The 13,754-nt window shown below is 59.2% G+C and overlaps 1 protein-coding gene across 1 annotated transcript; it reads left to right on the top strand.

The window, feature by feature from the left end:
* The first annotated feature begins 304 nt into the window (after nucleotides 1–304).
* On the top strand, nucleotides 305–12,703 carry KRT7 (keratin 7). Its single transcript, XM_004460948.5, has 9 exons — nucleotides 305–690; nucleotides 2,097–2,308; nucleotides 4,273–4,333; nucleotides 5,510–5,605; nucleotides 6,953–7,117; nucleotides 8,060–8,185; nucleotides 10,053–10,273; nucleotides 11,987–12,021; nucleotides 12,400–12,703. The coding sequence occupies exons 1-9, from the start codon at nucleotides 367–369 to the stop codon at nucleotides 12,564–12,566; spliced, it is 1,407 nt and encodes a 468-aa protein (XP_004461005.1). The 5' UTR covers nucleotides 305–366; the 3' UTR covers nucleotides 12,567–12,703.
* The last annotated feature ends 1,051 nt before the right edge of the window (nucleotides 12,704–13,754 follow it).

Here is a 13,754-nt window from a genome sequence, read left to right as displayed (position 1 = left end):
CCCGGAAGCCTTCCCTGACTGAGCGCATCTCAGATTGGCTCGGACCGCTGTCCCCCACCGCTCTCCGCCTAAAGCAGGGAGTTTGGGGGCTTGGGTCAGTCGCAGCCTTCCTCCCCCCTCTGGACCGTCGCTGCTGGGACCGAGAGCCCCAGCCCCTGCGGGGTGGGTGGCATGGATCGAGGATCGAGGATCGCGGAAGCGCGGTCCCAGCTGGCGCCAGAGAAAGGTGGCGCGCCGCCAGCCCCGCCCCTACCTGTGTAAGTTGATCCGCGCGCGCCTAGCGGATAAAAGGGGCAGGACCACCAGAAAGTCCGAGAGTTCGCGCTCGTCCTTGCCCGCAGCTAGGTCTACCCGGATCCAGCCGCTATGTCCGCCCACTTCAGCAGCCACGTCTTTAGCTCGCGGTCCGCCACCTTCCCGGGGCGCAGCGCTCACGGGCGCCTGAGCGCCGGCCACTCCGGGGGCTTGGGCAGCAGAAGCCTCTACGGCCTGGGCGCCTCCCGGTCGCGCCAGGCGGTGCGCTCAGCCCCCGGGGCCCCGGCGGGCACCGGCATCCGCGTGGTCAACATCAACGAGAACCTGCTGACCCCGCTGCAGGTGGACATCGACCCCTCCATCCAGCAGTTGCGCCAGGAGGAGCGCGAGCAGATCAAGACCCTCAACGACAAGTTCGCTTCCTTCATCGACAAGGTGAGCCCCTCAGACCCTGCCGGAGCAGCTCCAGGCCCTTCCAGCCGCCCTACCCTTGCCGGCCGGGAACCGGGAGCCCTGGCACATTCTCTTTCTGCCAGTACGGGGGCGGGGGCGGGGGGGGGGGCTCCACTAACTGTCCCTGTTGTCCTCCTCTGCCTCCAAGCCCCCCTGCCTTCAGGAGGTTTCCCCAGTTGCCCCGCCCTCCCCTTCCAGAATGCACGCCTGAGTTCTGTCCCCCTGTCTGTGAGTCTGCTTGGCTTCTTGGGGCCAGTTTTGTCCCCAGCATCTGGCTGGAAGCTCCAGAACGCAGCGCCGGGTCCCTTTCCCTGAGAGGGGGCTGTGTGGGGTGGGGTGACGTGCCCTTCTCTGGCCTCCCTCACCGCTGCTGATACCGAGGCAGGAGCTGGGAATAAAGGGCTGGAGGAGGGAGGCTCGGTCACACCCGCTCCACGTGCCTGGTCCTCGAGCCTCACTTTGGTGGCAGGAGGTGAGGTTACCCTGCCCTTGGAGACAGCCGGTTTGGGGGCAGGAAGGAGACACTGAGGGACCCTGGGGCAGGGCCATGGGAGGGGCTCTTCCTGGCCACTTGTTCCTGCCCCATCCTGGTCCCAGTGGCTGGCAGACTGAGTGGTGGGTGTGGGAAGGGTGGGGTCAAAGTGGGGTGGACACAGGCACCAAGGGCGTGTCTCCTTGGTTTTCCAGGCTTTTCCCTCCTCTGTTTTCGAGCCCTCCCCCCACTCCCCCCCCCCTGCCATTTCCTCTCCTGTGCCATTTAGAACTCACCCAACCCAGGCCTCCAGCTTTTCCAGGGTGTCCCGGGGCCCGGCCCTTGCCTACTGCTAGAGCCCCGAGTTGCTGGTTCTGAGAAGCCTCCTCCTGCATCCCCTGCCTATCCCCCCGCCCTCAGGCACCTTTTTGGGCCCCGGGGGGGGGGGGGGGGCAAAGGGCTGGTCACCTAGGAAGTGCTCATTTTCCCTGGGATTGTTGTAGACTTGGAGGAAGGCAGAAAGGATACCGAGGAAGGAAGATGTGGGCCCATCAGGCCCCGGACACAGGGATGTGGGCAGGGTAGCCCCTTGGGGAGGAGGTGGAGAAGGGCGGTCACTTGTAGGCAGTGGGGAACTGGGGGGAGCAGACTCTAAGCTTGGGTTTTTGAGAACTTAGACCAGAGAGACATCGGTGCACCAGGCAGACCTGCTCCTTGGATCACACTCTTGGATTCTGGGGCGGGGAGGGTTATCCAGAGTGGGCTTCCTGGAGGAGGGGGCAAGAGCTGTGAGTCGGGGTCAAGGGAACAGCTCGTGGGACCCGGGCTCTGCTGGGTGGCCAGAGACCATCCTTGTCTCTGCTGTGGGTGGCGCTGTGGGGCCCCCTGTGAGTTTCCTCCCTCACCTCCTTCCTAGGTGCAGTTCCTGGAGCAGCAGAACAAGCTGCTGGAGACCAAGTGGGCGCTGCTGCAGGAGCAGAAGTCGACCAAGAGCAGCAGCCTGCAGAGCGTCTTCGAGTCCCACATCTTGGGCCTGCGACGGCAGCTGGACATTCTGCAGACGAATGGGGGTCACCTGGAGGCCGAGCTGCAGAGCATGCAGGACATGGTGGACAGCTTCAAGAATAAGTAAAGCCCCCCGGGGTGGCCCGCGGGCCAGCATGCCCCTCCTCAGATGACCCTCCTGCAAGTCCCATAGGGGTCAGGGGTCCGAGGTGCAGGTGCTCAGGACAGCTCCCCGAAGGAAGCCTCTTACTGCCACAGTCCTTGCCCTCTCCTCCCCACCTCTTTGCCACTGGGGACTGTTTCCAAGCCAGTCTGGCTTTTCCCCCAAACTCGGTCGCAGGGAAATAGCTCAGCTGGGTGCTGGCCTGCGGCTGCTCTCTTCGGGTGCCTGCCTGTCGTGGGACAGATGTGCTTCAGACCAAGCACGGCCCTCGCAGATTATTCTAGATCCAATTCCAGATTGTTCAGTTTGAGGGATCTACAGACCAGAGAGGTTCAGGGACTTGACCGAGACTACATAGCAAGTCACCAGGAGAGCTGGGCATTGCATTTTGGGCTCCTGACTCCCAGGAGGAGATGTGGAGCCGACTTGGAAAGGAAGGAAGCGAGGAGGGGGAATGTTTTTTGTGAGCAGTGGGAGGGGTGGTCTGGTCAAGGCTGGAGCCCAAAAGGAGGCCAGGAGGAGGGCAGGGAGTAGAGGGGCCCGGAAGGCTGGGGTTTGTGGACAGGGCCTGGAGGTGCCCGCTGGGTTCTCTGCTCTCATTGTACGGAAACCAAAGCCTGAGGCTTGGGCCGGGCGCCGCTCTGACACACCTGCTCCGTGGGCTCGGCAGCCAGCGCTGTGTGCTCCGCCTGGGGTGCATGACGGAGTCACAGCTCAGAGTGGAGGAGAGCACACCTGGTCTCTGCCTGGCTGTGCCCGCCCCCCCACCCGATGCCCTAGGGCAAAAGTCAATAGGATTAATCCCACAGCAGGTGGAACCAGGCAGGTGCAGGACAGGAAAGGCCGGGGCAGCCGGCAAGGCCCCTGGTCAGGTACTCCCACGGGTGTGCATGCATGTGCACACACTACCCCCGCCCCGGAGCCCTCAGAGCACCTCTGGTGGAGTCAGGCTGAGCTCCAGGATGGGGAAGGGGGTCAGCAGCTGCTCAGGGAGCTCCTGCTTAAGCAGCCTCAGGGCCCGTCACTGATGACCTTGGCCTCCTATGAGGTTCCATACCTCTTCTAAAAGACCCGAGGGAGTGTGAGTTTGGGGATGTGGCTGGCCATTTCCTGCCCCTGGAGAGGCCCGGCCTCTCTGGGCATCCTGCTCCCTGCCAGAGCTGCCCATGGCCACTTTTGCCAATCCCCCAGCAGTTTCTGGACCCTGTTGAATTCCTGCTTCTGACACCATATTTTGAAACCCCAAGTAAACACGGGTTAGGCCAATGCCCTCTCTTCCTCTGCACGCTCTTTCGCCGAGGTCCTCTTGTGGGTCAGGAGGAGGTTCAGTGCGGGGAGAAAGGTGGGGGAGGCCACCCAGCTGGGCCTGCGTCTTCCTGGACTTCCTGCACCCCCCTTCCTGATTCCACAAAGTTCCTCTCCATGAGAGCCCTTCTTCATGGATTAGGCAGTGGTGAAGGCAAGGGCCCTGGGGTCAAGTCTGGGCTTTGCCACTTTGCAGCTCAGGGACTTGGGCAGATCCCTCTGCCTCTCTGGTCTGCTTTCCTCCCAGTAGCATGGTTGCAGGGCTGTGGTGAGGGCAGAGTGAGGTCGTGCACAGGAAGCATGGGACAGCGCAGGCCCCGCCATAAGCAGTCCCTAAGCGTGGCCCTTATTATTTGCTTTCTGGGTCCCAGGTAGGGCAGCCTTTGCCTTTTAATTTGCATGGTTCCCTGCCCTCCCATCCCAGCCTCAGGCTCAAAGCCCCAGGAATAGCTACGTGGAAAAGTCTGGGAAATTTGGTTTTATAGGCCAGATACCTATTTTTTTCAGGTGTGTTATTAGGAAGAGGGTGAAGGGGAGACACAGGGCAGATTTCCACACCTGGATATCAGGGGGATGGAGGCAGAGCTCCACCAGCATGACGGCCCCTTCTTTACTGCAGGTATGAAGATGAGATCAGCCGTCGCACAGCTGCTGAGAATGAGTTCGTGATGCTGAAGAAGGTGAGGGGGGCGGCCAGGCTGGGGGCGGATTGACCACAAACACACAGGACGGGGGGCCATGTGGCCATGTCACCTGAGCAGACAGTGGGGACCTGTGACCTAGGTCTGACCTGGGTTCTGCAAAAGGAGAGTGAGGGGCTTGGAGAGGGTGGGGCCTGGAAGCCCTCAGAGCAGAGCTGGTCCTGTGTGCGTATGTATGTGTGTGTGCCTGTCAGGTGAGTGGCTAGAATTGACCCTGGCCACGCCCCCCCCCGGGGGGCGTAGAACTAAGACCAAAGGATGGCGGGAAGAGAGGACGATTTCAACCCCAAGTAAGGACATGCTCTCACAAGTCAGAATATTTCCTTACAGACAGAGGTGACACATGACAGGCCAGAAATATTTGTCAAATGAGTAGAATGGACTGCCCTGAGGCAGTGAGCTTCCCGTTCCTGGAGACATGAAGCCCAGGTTGGAAGGCCTTTTGCAGGTTTAGAGAGTGGAACTACATGCTCTTTGAGATTCTGATTCAATCAATGCACACTGGCTGAGCAGCTCTAGGCCCATGCATGGAAATGCATCCTGCCCTGGAACACTGGGTGCTTGGTGATGCAGAAAGGAGTGTGCCCTGTTCTCAAGGAGTTTATTAAGAAAGTACAGCTCGATGGGCCTGGCCGTCGTCTCAGCCCGTGGTATTTAAAGTGTGATCCGTGGCCTACCTGCATCAGAATCACCCCTGTCGCAAGTTAAACCTTTAGGTTGGAGATTTTTTCATATCTAGGAGCAGTGTCCTGGAGTCTGAATGATTTTCTGGTCCCCCATTTTACTGATGAGGAAGTTGGGGCTCATAGAATCAAAGGAATTTGCTCAAGGTCACACGGGTAGTAGGTGGGGGAGCCAGGGGTGTGTCCACACCCTCAAAAGCTTTAGGAACTGGTCAAGAGCCAGGCCTGGGACTCCGGGTGAGAAGGCCCCTCTGCTCCTGAGAATGCACAGACCCCATGCCTGTCACCCAGCGGGGGCGGGTACCGTGCTGGAAGCTTCTAGGTGCGGGCGTGTCCGGCAGCCTGCAGAAACTGTGTGACGGCAGCGGCACGGGGCCCTGTGATTGGCGGCGCTGGCTTGCTCCCACCCCTCCTGAAGGTTCATGTACTGAGGACATGGTGTCCCTCTGCCCCTTCTTCTCATCGCCCCCAGGATGTGGACGCCACCTACGTGAACAAGGTGGAGCTGGAGGCCAAGGTGGACTCCTTGACCGACGAGATCAACTTCCTCAAGACCTTCCATGAGATGGTAAGGACCTCCGCAGGGTGAGACGTGCCCCGTCCTCACTGGGGGACCATCAGCCCCAGCCCCTGCTCTGGGCTGTGTGGGTGCTTGGGCTGGGGGCATTTATGCTGCTCTTTATCCTTTCTGGACTTGGGAATCTAGGGTGGTCTGGGATTTTGGAGGAGCCAGCAGTAGCAGGACTGGCCTGGCAGAGACAGGGGATGACCGCAGCATTTGTCAGGAAAGGCTCCCGTGCTGCGACCGTGTTCAGAGGTGGACTGGCTGGGGTGGGTAGGGCGCCCAGGTGGGGAGATGGGGTGCTGGCGGGTTTATTCCCAGAGGGACTGGGTGGGTGGCCCCCGCCCGTGGGGCCGCGCTCTCTGTCCTTGCTTCCATCCTGTACTCTCCTTCTCTCCCTGCCCAGATATTCCAGCTTCTTTGGCCTTTGAAGATTTAAAACCTCTCCTCTCTCATCAGTGTGAGGCCCTGGCCTTGAACAGAAGGCAGGGTGGGGGCCATCTGGCAGGGCTGGGGTGGGGTGGAATTATTAGCACCCAGGCTAGTTACAGACTACTTGTCTCTTCTCTTCCTTCTTGTCCTTTGGACATCCAGCCTCCTTTAGCTCCTCAGAGTGGATTTCCACAGGTCTGTCCCATTAGGCCTTCAGAAGACCATCACATGATAGAGAAACAATTACTCTCATGATGAAGGCCATACAGACCCATTGCAAAAATCTGGAAAATTAAGTAAAGCATACAATGGAAAACAGATCACCTATATGCATGATTCATGCTTTGGTACCTACCTTTCCAGATCTCTTTTTAGGCCTAATATATATATATCAATATAAGGGAGTGGATGTAGCGCAGTGGTTGAGTGCCTGTTTCCTATCGATGAGGTCCTGGGTTCAATTCCCGGTACCTCCTAAAAAAAAAGAAAAAAAAAAAAAATATATGTATAAATCAAAATAGAATTACAAATACATACGTAACAGTATACCATGGACGTATTTCCCTGTTGGTAAGTACAGCTGTGGCCTATCTTAAACGGCTGCAGAGGGTTCCATTATAGGGTGGGATAGAACTTATTTTTCCCATTTGCTGCCCCCCTTCCCGGTAGACCCCACAGCCTGGGAGCCGTCGCAGCCTGGGCCGTACCATCCCTTTCTTGATCCCCTCTAATTCTCCCAGACTCCTTTTCCATTGTTTCTGAGTTGTTAGTGGGCTCCTTTGGGAGCACTTAGCCTGTGTCCCCCGCACTGCCTAGTGACTCACGCCCGCTCCAGGCCCCCTTTCTTCTTTCCTCTTCCTTTGCGGGGGGAGGCGTCCCAGCGTGAGTCTCGGTCGCCGACGGCCTGGCCTGTCCCCACAGGAGCTGGCTGAGCTGCAGGCCCAGATCTCGGACACGTCCGTGGTGCTGTCCATGGACAATAGCCGCTCCCTGGACCTGGATGACATCATCGCCGAGGTCAAGGCGCAGTACGAGGAGGTTGCCCACCGCAGCCGGGCCGAGGCCGAGGCCTGGTACCAGACCAAGGTGGGTGGTGGGTGGGGCACATTTCTACCTCCGGGCAGGGCCCCTTGTGGCAGCTTTTCTTTCCTCCTCTTGCCTCAAGCCCTTTGGGGTCAGGGATCCCGCCGTCCTGGCACACCAATGGTTAAGTCTGTGGTGCTCCCCGGTGCCCTGGCAAGAAGATGACAAGGCCAGGTCCCTGCCCTCGGGGAGACCCGGGCCTGGCAGGGGGAGACAGGGCAGAGGACGCAGGCATGGATGAATAATTATTGGCTAAAAATTGTCAAGTGTTTACACAGTGCTAGACAATGTTTCAAAACTCTTCCTGCGTTAACATCCAAAGAACAATCTTACTATGGAGGGACTATTATTATTCCCATTTTACAGGTCAGGAAACTCAATGCACCCAGGCATTAAGTATTTTGCTCAACTCCACACAGCTAGCAGATGAAGGAGCAGGGCCTAGATCCCGGGTTGTGGGGCCCCAGAACTGGGAGGGTGAATCACTGCACACCGCGTGGTGGCAGGACAGCTGCCCGCGTGGGAACGAGGGAATGGGGTGGGGAGCGATGCGGGGGGAGAGGGAGTAAACCCGAGAAGTGTTCCTGGAGGAGGGGCACCTGAGGTGGGTTCTGCCACCGACTTGGGCCTCACTGTCCCCTCCACTGTGCAATGGGTGGTGCTGGTGGGGGGGGTGAAGAGGCGAGGCGCTCAGGCGTTCAGTGAGTCTGCGGCGCTTGGACGCGACGGGCACGGGAGAGCCCTGGGAAGGCAGGGGTGGGCCCTCAGGAGGCTTCGCTCCCCAACCTGTCCGGGCCTCCCGGGGTTGGGAGAAGGTTACTGGCAGTCAGACGGTCTCTCCCTGGAAAGAGAAGCCAGAACTTGGGGTCTTCCTCGGCTCGGGAGAGGGATGAGTGGCCTGGAACCCTGGCCCACCCTCGCCACCTTCCCCGCTGGACCTTGCAGTTCGAGACCCTCCAGGCCCAGGCTGGGAAGCACGGGGAGGATCTCCGCAAGACCCGGAACGAGATTGCCGAGATGAACCGGGCCATCCAGAGGATGCGGGCCGAGACCGAGACCGTCAAGAACCAGGTGGGGCTACCTCCTCCCCGCTCCCAGGCCAGCGCTGCCCCTGCCTGCTCCCGGGTTGGGGCGGCTCCCGGGTGTCAGGCCCTCCTGTGAGCTTTCCAGAACAGGCAGGGAAGGATGTCCTGTGCTGTGAGCAGGACGTCCTCTAGCCAGCCCATGGCCTCACTGCGGCCAGCTCTTGGCACGAGGCCAAAGGGAGGAGTGACGTCCTGGGCTGGGGCTAGAGGCCGTGGAGGGAGCCGCAGGCTGGACGGCCAGGGAAGAACCACCATTACTTACCAAACTGGTACTGAGCACTCTCTGCACTGAGCTCCGGGGGCAAGATGCTGGACCTGGTTGCTCACAGCCTGGGGGGGCTAGCAAAAATGCTTGCTGTGGCTCATAAGGTCCCTGCCCCGCTCCCCGCCACTGCCCTCACTGCTGAGCTCCAGCCACACGCGTCTGCTCCTGTGATCGTGCATCTCCCAGGCGTGTTCATGCTTTAGGCCCTTTGCACGCGGTGTCCCCATCTCCCTGGGACGTGGTTCTCCCAGCTCTGCACATCTTCTGAGAGATGGTTTCTTTGACCCCCAGCAGCAGGATAACAGCAGCCTGTCTGAAATTCTGAAGCACCTATCGTTATCTGAAATTTTCTGTCTTGTTAATTCATTCGTTGACTTCCCTCCCCTCTCCACTGGAATATATTTAAAAAAGCCATGGGAGCAGGGACCCCGCAAATCTAGTTCACTGCCCCTCTCTTCCCAGCACCTGGCACGTGGAAGGGGCACAGGGTCTCAGATGGGTGCCCGGCTGGAATGGAGAGCCTGGCTGGGAGCTGGGGTGGGCGCCGTTGAGAAAGGCAGGTCCCCCACGCCCTGGTTGTGGCCTGGCTGTGGACAAGGGCAGCTCAGCCTGAGCAGGTGTCTGCAGGTGGGGAGGCAGGGAAAGTGACACGTGCAGCAGCTACAGAAAGCTAATTTCCAGATGAGCTGGGGCCAGGGGTGTGGGAATGATTTACCCAGAAATGTCCTCCCCTCAGAGCCCTGCAGGCCTGTTTACACAAGGGCGGAGGCTGCCTCCTGGCGTGGAGCAGGGCCGTGAGTCACCCCACGAAGCCGGCCGGCTCCCAGCCCGGGAGAGGAAGCACAGTGCAGTGAATGGTGGTTTCCCAAGTGCTGAAGCCTCTCCCAGCTCTGGTTCTCCTCTCTCACAGCTGGCCAGGGCAAGGCTTTAGAGTCAGGGTATCTGCCCTGTCGGGGGGCTGGAGCTGAGCAGGACGAGGCAGTGGCCCACAGCAGATGCAGGTCCAGTGGGAATCAGTCCACTCCTGCCAAACCCAGGGGGCTGCTGATATGCCTTGTGGGTCTGGGGACTCCAAGAAGGGCTCTGCTCCAAGTCCCCATGTGCTGGGCCTGTTCCAAATTGGTCCCTGCTTTAAAGGTGATTTCTGGTCTTCATCGGCCCTCCCTGATATTTGGGGATCAATCAGGATTCCATGCTTGGGAGCTCCTCCAGCTTCGGGCACTGGGCATTTATAAATCCTAATAGGTAACATTTATGAAGCACTTACTGTGTGCCGGCCACTGTGCCAAGGACTTCGTGTGTATAGAGCCATCTTTAATCCTTGGGAGGGAGGAGCCTGGGTCAGAAGGGTCAAGTGACTCAGCCAAGGTCACACAGCTGGTCCATGGCAGAGCCAGAATTGGAACCTAGGTCTCGGGGATCCAAAGTCATGTTTTTGACCCTCAGAATTCCCTGGTGCTTGGGGAAGTAGGTTGATGGCCATGAAGCCACCTGAAGCAAGGTGCCCAGGGTGCTCGCTGCAGGATGGGGGGGGGGGCGGTGACTGGTGAGCCTGACCCCCAGCTCACAGCCCCGTGACCGCCAACAGCGCACCAAATTGGAGGCGGCCATCACCGAGGCCGAGGAGCGCGGGGAGCTGGCCGTCAAGGACGCGCAAGCCAAGCAGAGGGAGCTGGAGGCCGCGCTGCAGCGTGCCAAGCAGGACATGGCGCGCCAGATGCGCGAGTTCCAGGAGCTGATGAACATCAAACTGGCCCTGGACATCGAGATCGCCACCTACCGCAAGCTGCTGGAGGGCGAGGAGAGCAGGTGAGGATGCGGAAGCAGGAAGGAGATCCTTCTGGGGCTCCTTGGGGCCCACAGCTCGGTATCTCTCTGTCTACATGGTGGGAGGGTAGAGATGATGCTTGCTTCTTTGCCGTCAATGAGATGACCTGGAAGGAACAACCACATGGTGTGAAACTTAGTGGGCGAATGAAGTAGGAGCAGTTCCTTCCTGAGTGTGGCATCTTATTCGATCCTCAGAACACACTCAGGGAAGTGGGTCATGTGTTATCAATTCCTAAATTTACAGAGGGAAGACGGGTCAGTTTTATTAAGAGAACAGGGCCAGTGTGCAGTTAAGCTCCACTGATTCCAGTCCAAGCATCTTCTGGGATACCAGGCTGCTTCTCCCTATGTAATGGAGTGCTAACTTAGGTGGTACTGACTGAAGGGGGTAGAGGAGGGTAATTTCCCTCTGTCCCCAGGGATCCTTGCATACTCACCTGCAGCCAGAGAGGAGGAAGGGATGGGTTGGTCTCATAGGGAGGTCTTCAGGAAAGACACGACGCCTACGTTGGGCCTTCATTCTCATATCGGTGGATTGGTCGAGTCTACCGGTCAATGGGCAAGGCTTCAGAGTTGTGCCTTGGGGGAAGGTCCGCATTTGGAGATGGAGCGAGTGAACAGTGTGGATGAAGCCCTGGAAGTAGGACCCACTGTTGCTTGTCTTGCTGGGCCCCAGCATGGAGGTGGAGAACATGTAGGACACGCTTCTGCCCTCAGGGAGCTTACAGATCCTTGGAGGAGACAAAACGTCTGCAAAGGCAGCATTTGTAACTTGCGTTTGTAAAGTTCTGAGCTTACAAAGCACTTTCTCTTTGATGACCATTATTGCTTAGGGGTAGGGGAGAGCATGGAGGGTGGCTGCAGTGGAGGGGAATGAAGTGGGGAGAAAGGAAGCAATGGAGGCAGGGTGCCTGGATGCGGGGGGAGGGAGAGAAGAAACCCGGCAGTGGGAGAAAACCATGGCAGCAGGATCAGAGCTGGGGAACAGGAGTTGGGGAGGAAGAGGAAGGTCTCTGGACTCTCCCTGACTTAGCACCAGTCTTATCTGTGGGAAGAGGAATTGAACAGCAAGGGCCTCTGGGAAGAGAGAGCAGCTGAGCTGGGGCACAGGGCTGTCCCCAGCTGCCTCAGCCAAGATGCCTCTTTCTGTACCCTTCTCCACCATGGGTGTCTGGGTCCCCCTTTTCTCAGGACTACATACCCCGAGCCTCTTTCCTCACAGGTCAGAGCTGGGGGACCCTGACAGGTGCAGATGTGGGACTGAAGTTCAGAGAGGGTAAATGATGTGCCCAAAGTCACTCAGCAAGCTGAGTCATCACCTTCTGAAGGCCTAGCCTCAGTCTAGGTTGCAACCATCAGGGCTGTTTTCTGGTTCTCGGAGAGAAGACTCTCCCTTCCCCAATCCTTTGGGGACATGGAGAGATACAACTTATTTTTATCCCTCAACTCAGCCTTCCCTAGGAACAGATCCAGGACTTGTTATCCTGAAGCGCACACGATCTTGGGGGCCTACTTTAAGAATACAAAATTACAGACATAAAATTAGGCACAAAACATTTGTTTAGAGTGAGAAAAGACAAGTCACACAAACCACGAGTGCCTTGGACATTTAGGTCCCTTCCTTCTGACTGGGAGTGTGTCCCTCCAGCACTGAGAAAGAGCTGCACTCACAGGTGTCTCTTCTGTCCCCAGGTTGGCCGGTGATGGAGTGGGCACCGTGAACATCTGTAAGTCCTTGGCCGTGGTCCAGGGGGAGCCTGTCCTGTGCAGTGCACACTAGGCTGGTCTGTAGAACAGCGGACTGGCCCGAGGGCCCTGCTTTGTGTAGCCAGGAACCTTCTCCCCTTCCACAGTCTCTATCAGGTTCCCTGGAGCTCACCTCCAGCCAGGCTCAGCCAGCCAGGGGGCCAGGGGCAGGAGGGCAGGGTGGGGCAGGAGCCCCTGTGGGGCAGCCCCTACCACAATCAGAGACCGGGGCTTGGCTGATGGAGGGAGGTGGGGAGGGGTGGGGGCAGCTACGGCAGGAGGGTGGGCGTGGAGCGAAGAACGGGGCTCCCTGGTGTGGGCCTCTGCCGACCCAGCCCTCCTCCCCTCTCTCTCTGCAGCCATGGATTCCACTGCCAGCGGCGGCGGTGGGGTGGCATTTGGAGGAACCATGGGCAGCAACGCCTTGAGCTTCTCGAGCGGTGGGGGCCCAGGGGCTGTCAAGGCCTATTCCATCAGGACCACATCTACCACCCACAAGGGTGTCCGTGGCCGAACCACAATGTAGGGAGACCCCCAGCTCCCTCCTCCCCTGAACCACAGGAGGATACCCCGCTTCCCATCCCTGATCCCCAAAGTCTGCGAATTAGCCAATCAGCCTGAAAAGTGATGTCTGTAGCCTCCAATAAAGCAGCTTCCTTCCGAGGCCTGTGTGACTCTGTGCTGGGACCTGGCTTCCTGAGGGTGGGCAGGGCAGGGGGTAGGGAGGGGGCCCAGAGCTGACACCTAGGAAGCCTCCTGGGCAGGAGGTTGGGAAAGCACTGGGTGACATGGGGGAGGAGACGCTGCTCTAAGGAACTGGGCTCTGGCCCAGTGGGAGGTTTTGGCCTTTTCCCAGGGCTGGGCAGATTCCATGGGGACACTCTGGCAGAGCCAGGGAGTGGGCCCCTGTCCTCTCCTGCTGAGGGGGGTGGGAGGGCTGTTTGCACAGGGCTGCCAGAGCACATTCCTCAGGGAGCGAGAAGGCCACAGATACTCTGCCATCCCAGGTCCGGGTTTCGGGCAGGGAAGCCAACTCTCAGGCCCGCCGCCCTCAGCCCTTCCTGGTGCTGGGCTGCCCGAGTGCGGGGCGAGGCCGGGCCCAGGTCCCGGACCGTGTGTGCTCTGCGTCCCTGGAGGGTGCTCTCTGTGTCTGGGATTCTGAGGGGCTGATGGCCATGGGAGGGTGGTGTGTGTATGGGAGGGGTCCCTGGCAGGCAATCTGTGCCTGGGTCCTTGGATAGTGGGCTGGGCTGTGTATCTGGAAACCTGGGGGCGGGGGTGTCACCTGTGTGTTAACTCTGTACTTGATGGGGGGCAGGGGGCATCCACGTGCCAGGGCCCCCTGTGCGGGATCTGCGTGTCTGGGCACCGGGGGGCGGGGGGTAAACGTGTGGGCTGGTGCCAGCTGCCATTCTTGCCATAGCCATATAATGCCTACCAGGGGAGGAGGTGGGAGGTCGGGGACCCTCAGGAAGTGATGGCGATGGGAATGGGGGCTGCCTAGGGTGTGCTGCATTGGGGGGGGGAGGTGGTTCAGCATGTTTCAGCCCACGGGCAGGGAATTTTCCTCTGGAGGGGGGAGCGGTGGTGGAGGAAGTGGAACATTGGTGTCGCAGCAGCGTCCAGTGATGACGTCCCCAACCAGGGTGTCAGGAGAGGGAAGGCCTCCCCTCCAGGCTCTAGGCTCCTCAGCTGTAAAAGCCCGCCCGGCTGC

This window comes from Dasypus novemcinctus, chromosome 12, assembly GCF_030445035.2.
Source record: "Dasypus novemcinctus isolate mDasNov1 chromosome 12, mDasNov1.1.hap2, whole genome shotgun sequence".
NCBI lineage: Eukaryota > Metazoa > Chordata > Mammalia > Cingulata > Dasypodidae > Dasypus > Dasypus novemcinctus.
The sequence above is the reverse complement of the archived record's forward strand: the minus strand, read 5'-3'. Positions and strand labels throughout refer to the sequence as shown.

Bases quoted from the DNA above. Each gene is read 5' to 3' on its own strand.
- KRT7 (XM_004460948.5), top strand. From the start codon at position 367: ATGTCCGCCCACTTCAGCAGCCACGTCTTTAGCTCGCGGTCCGCCACC. The intron at 691-2,096 runs GTGAGCCCCTCA...CCTCCTTCCTAG, and splicing joins TCGCTTCCTTCATCGACAAG to GTGCAGTTCCTGGAGCAGCA. The intron at 4,334-5,509 runs GTGAGGGGGGCG...CATCGCCCCCAG, and splicing joins AGTTCGTGATGCTGAAGAAG to GATGTGGACGCCACCTACGT.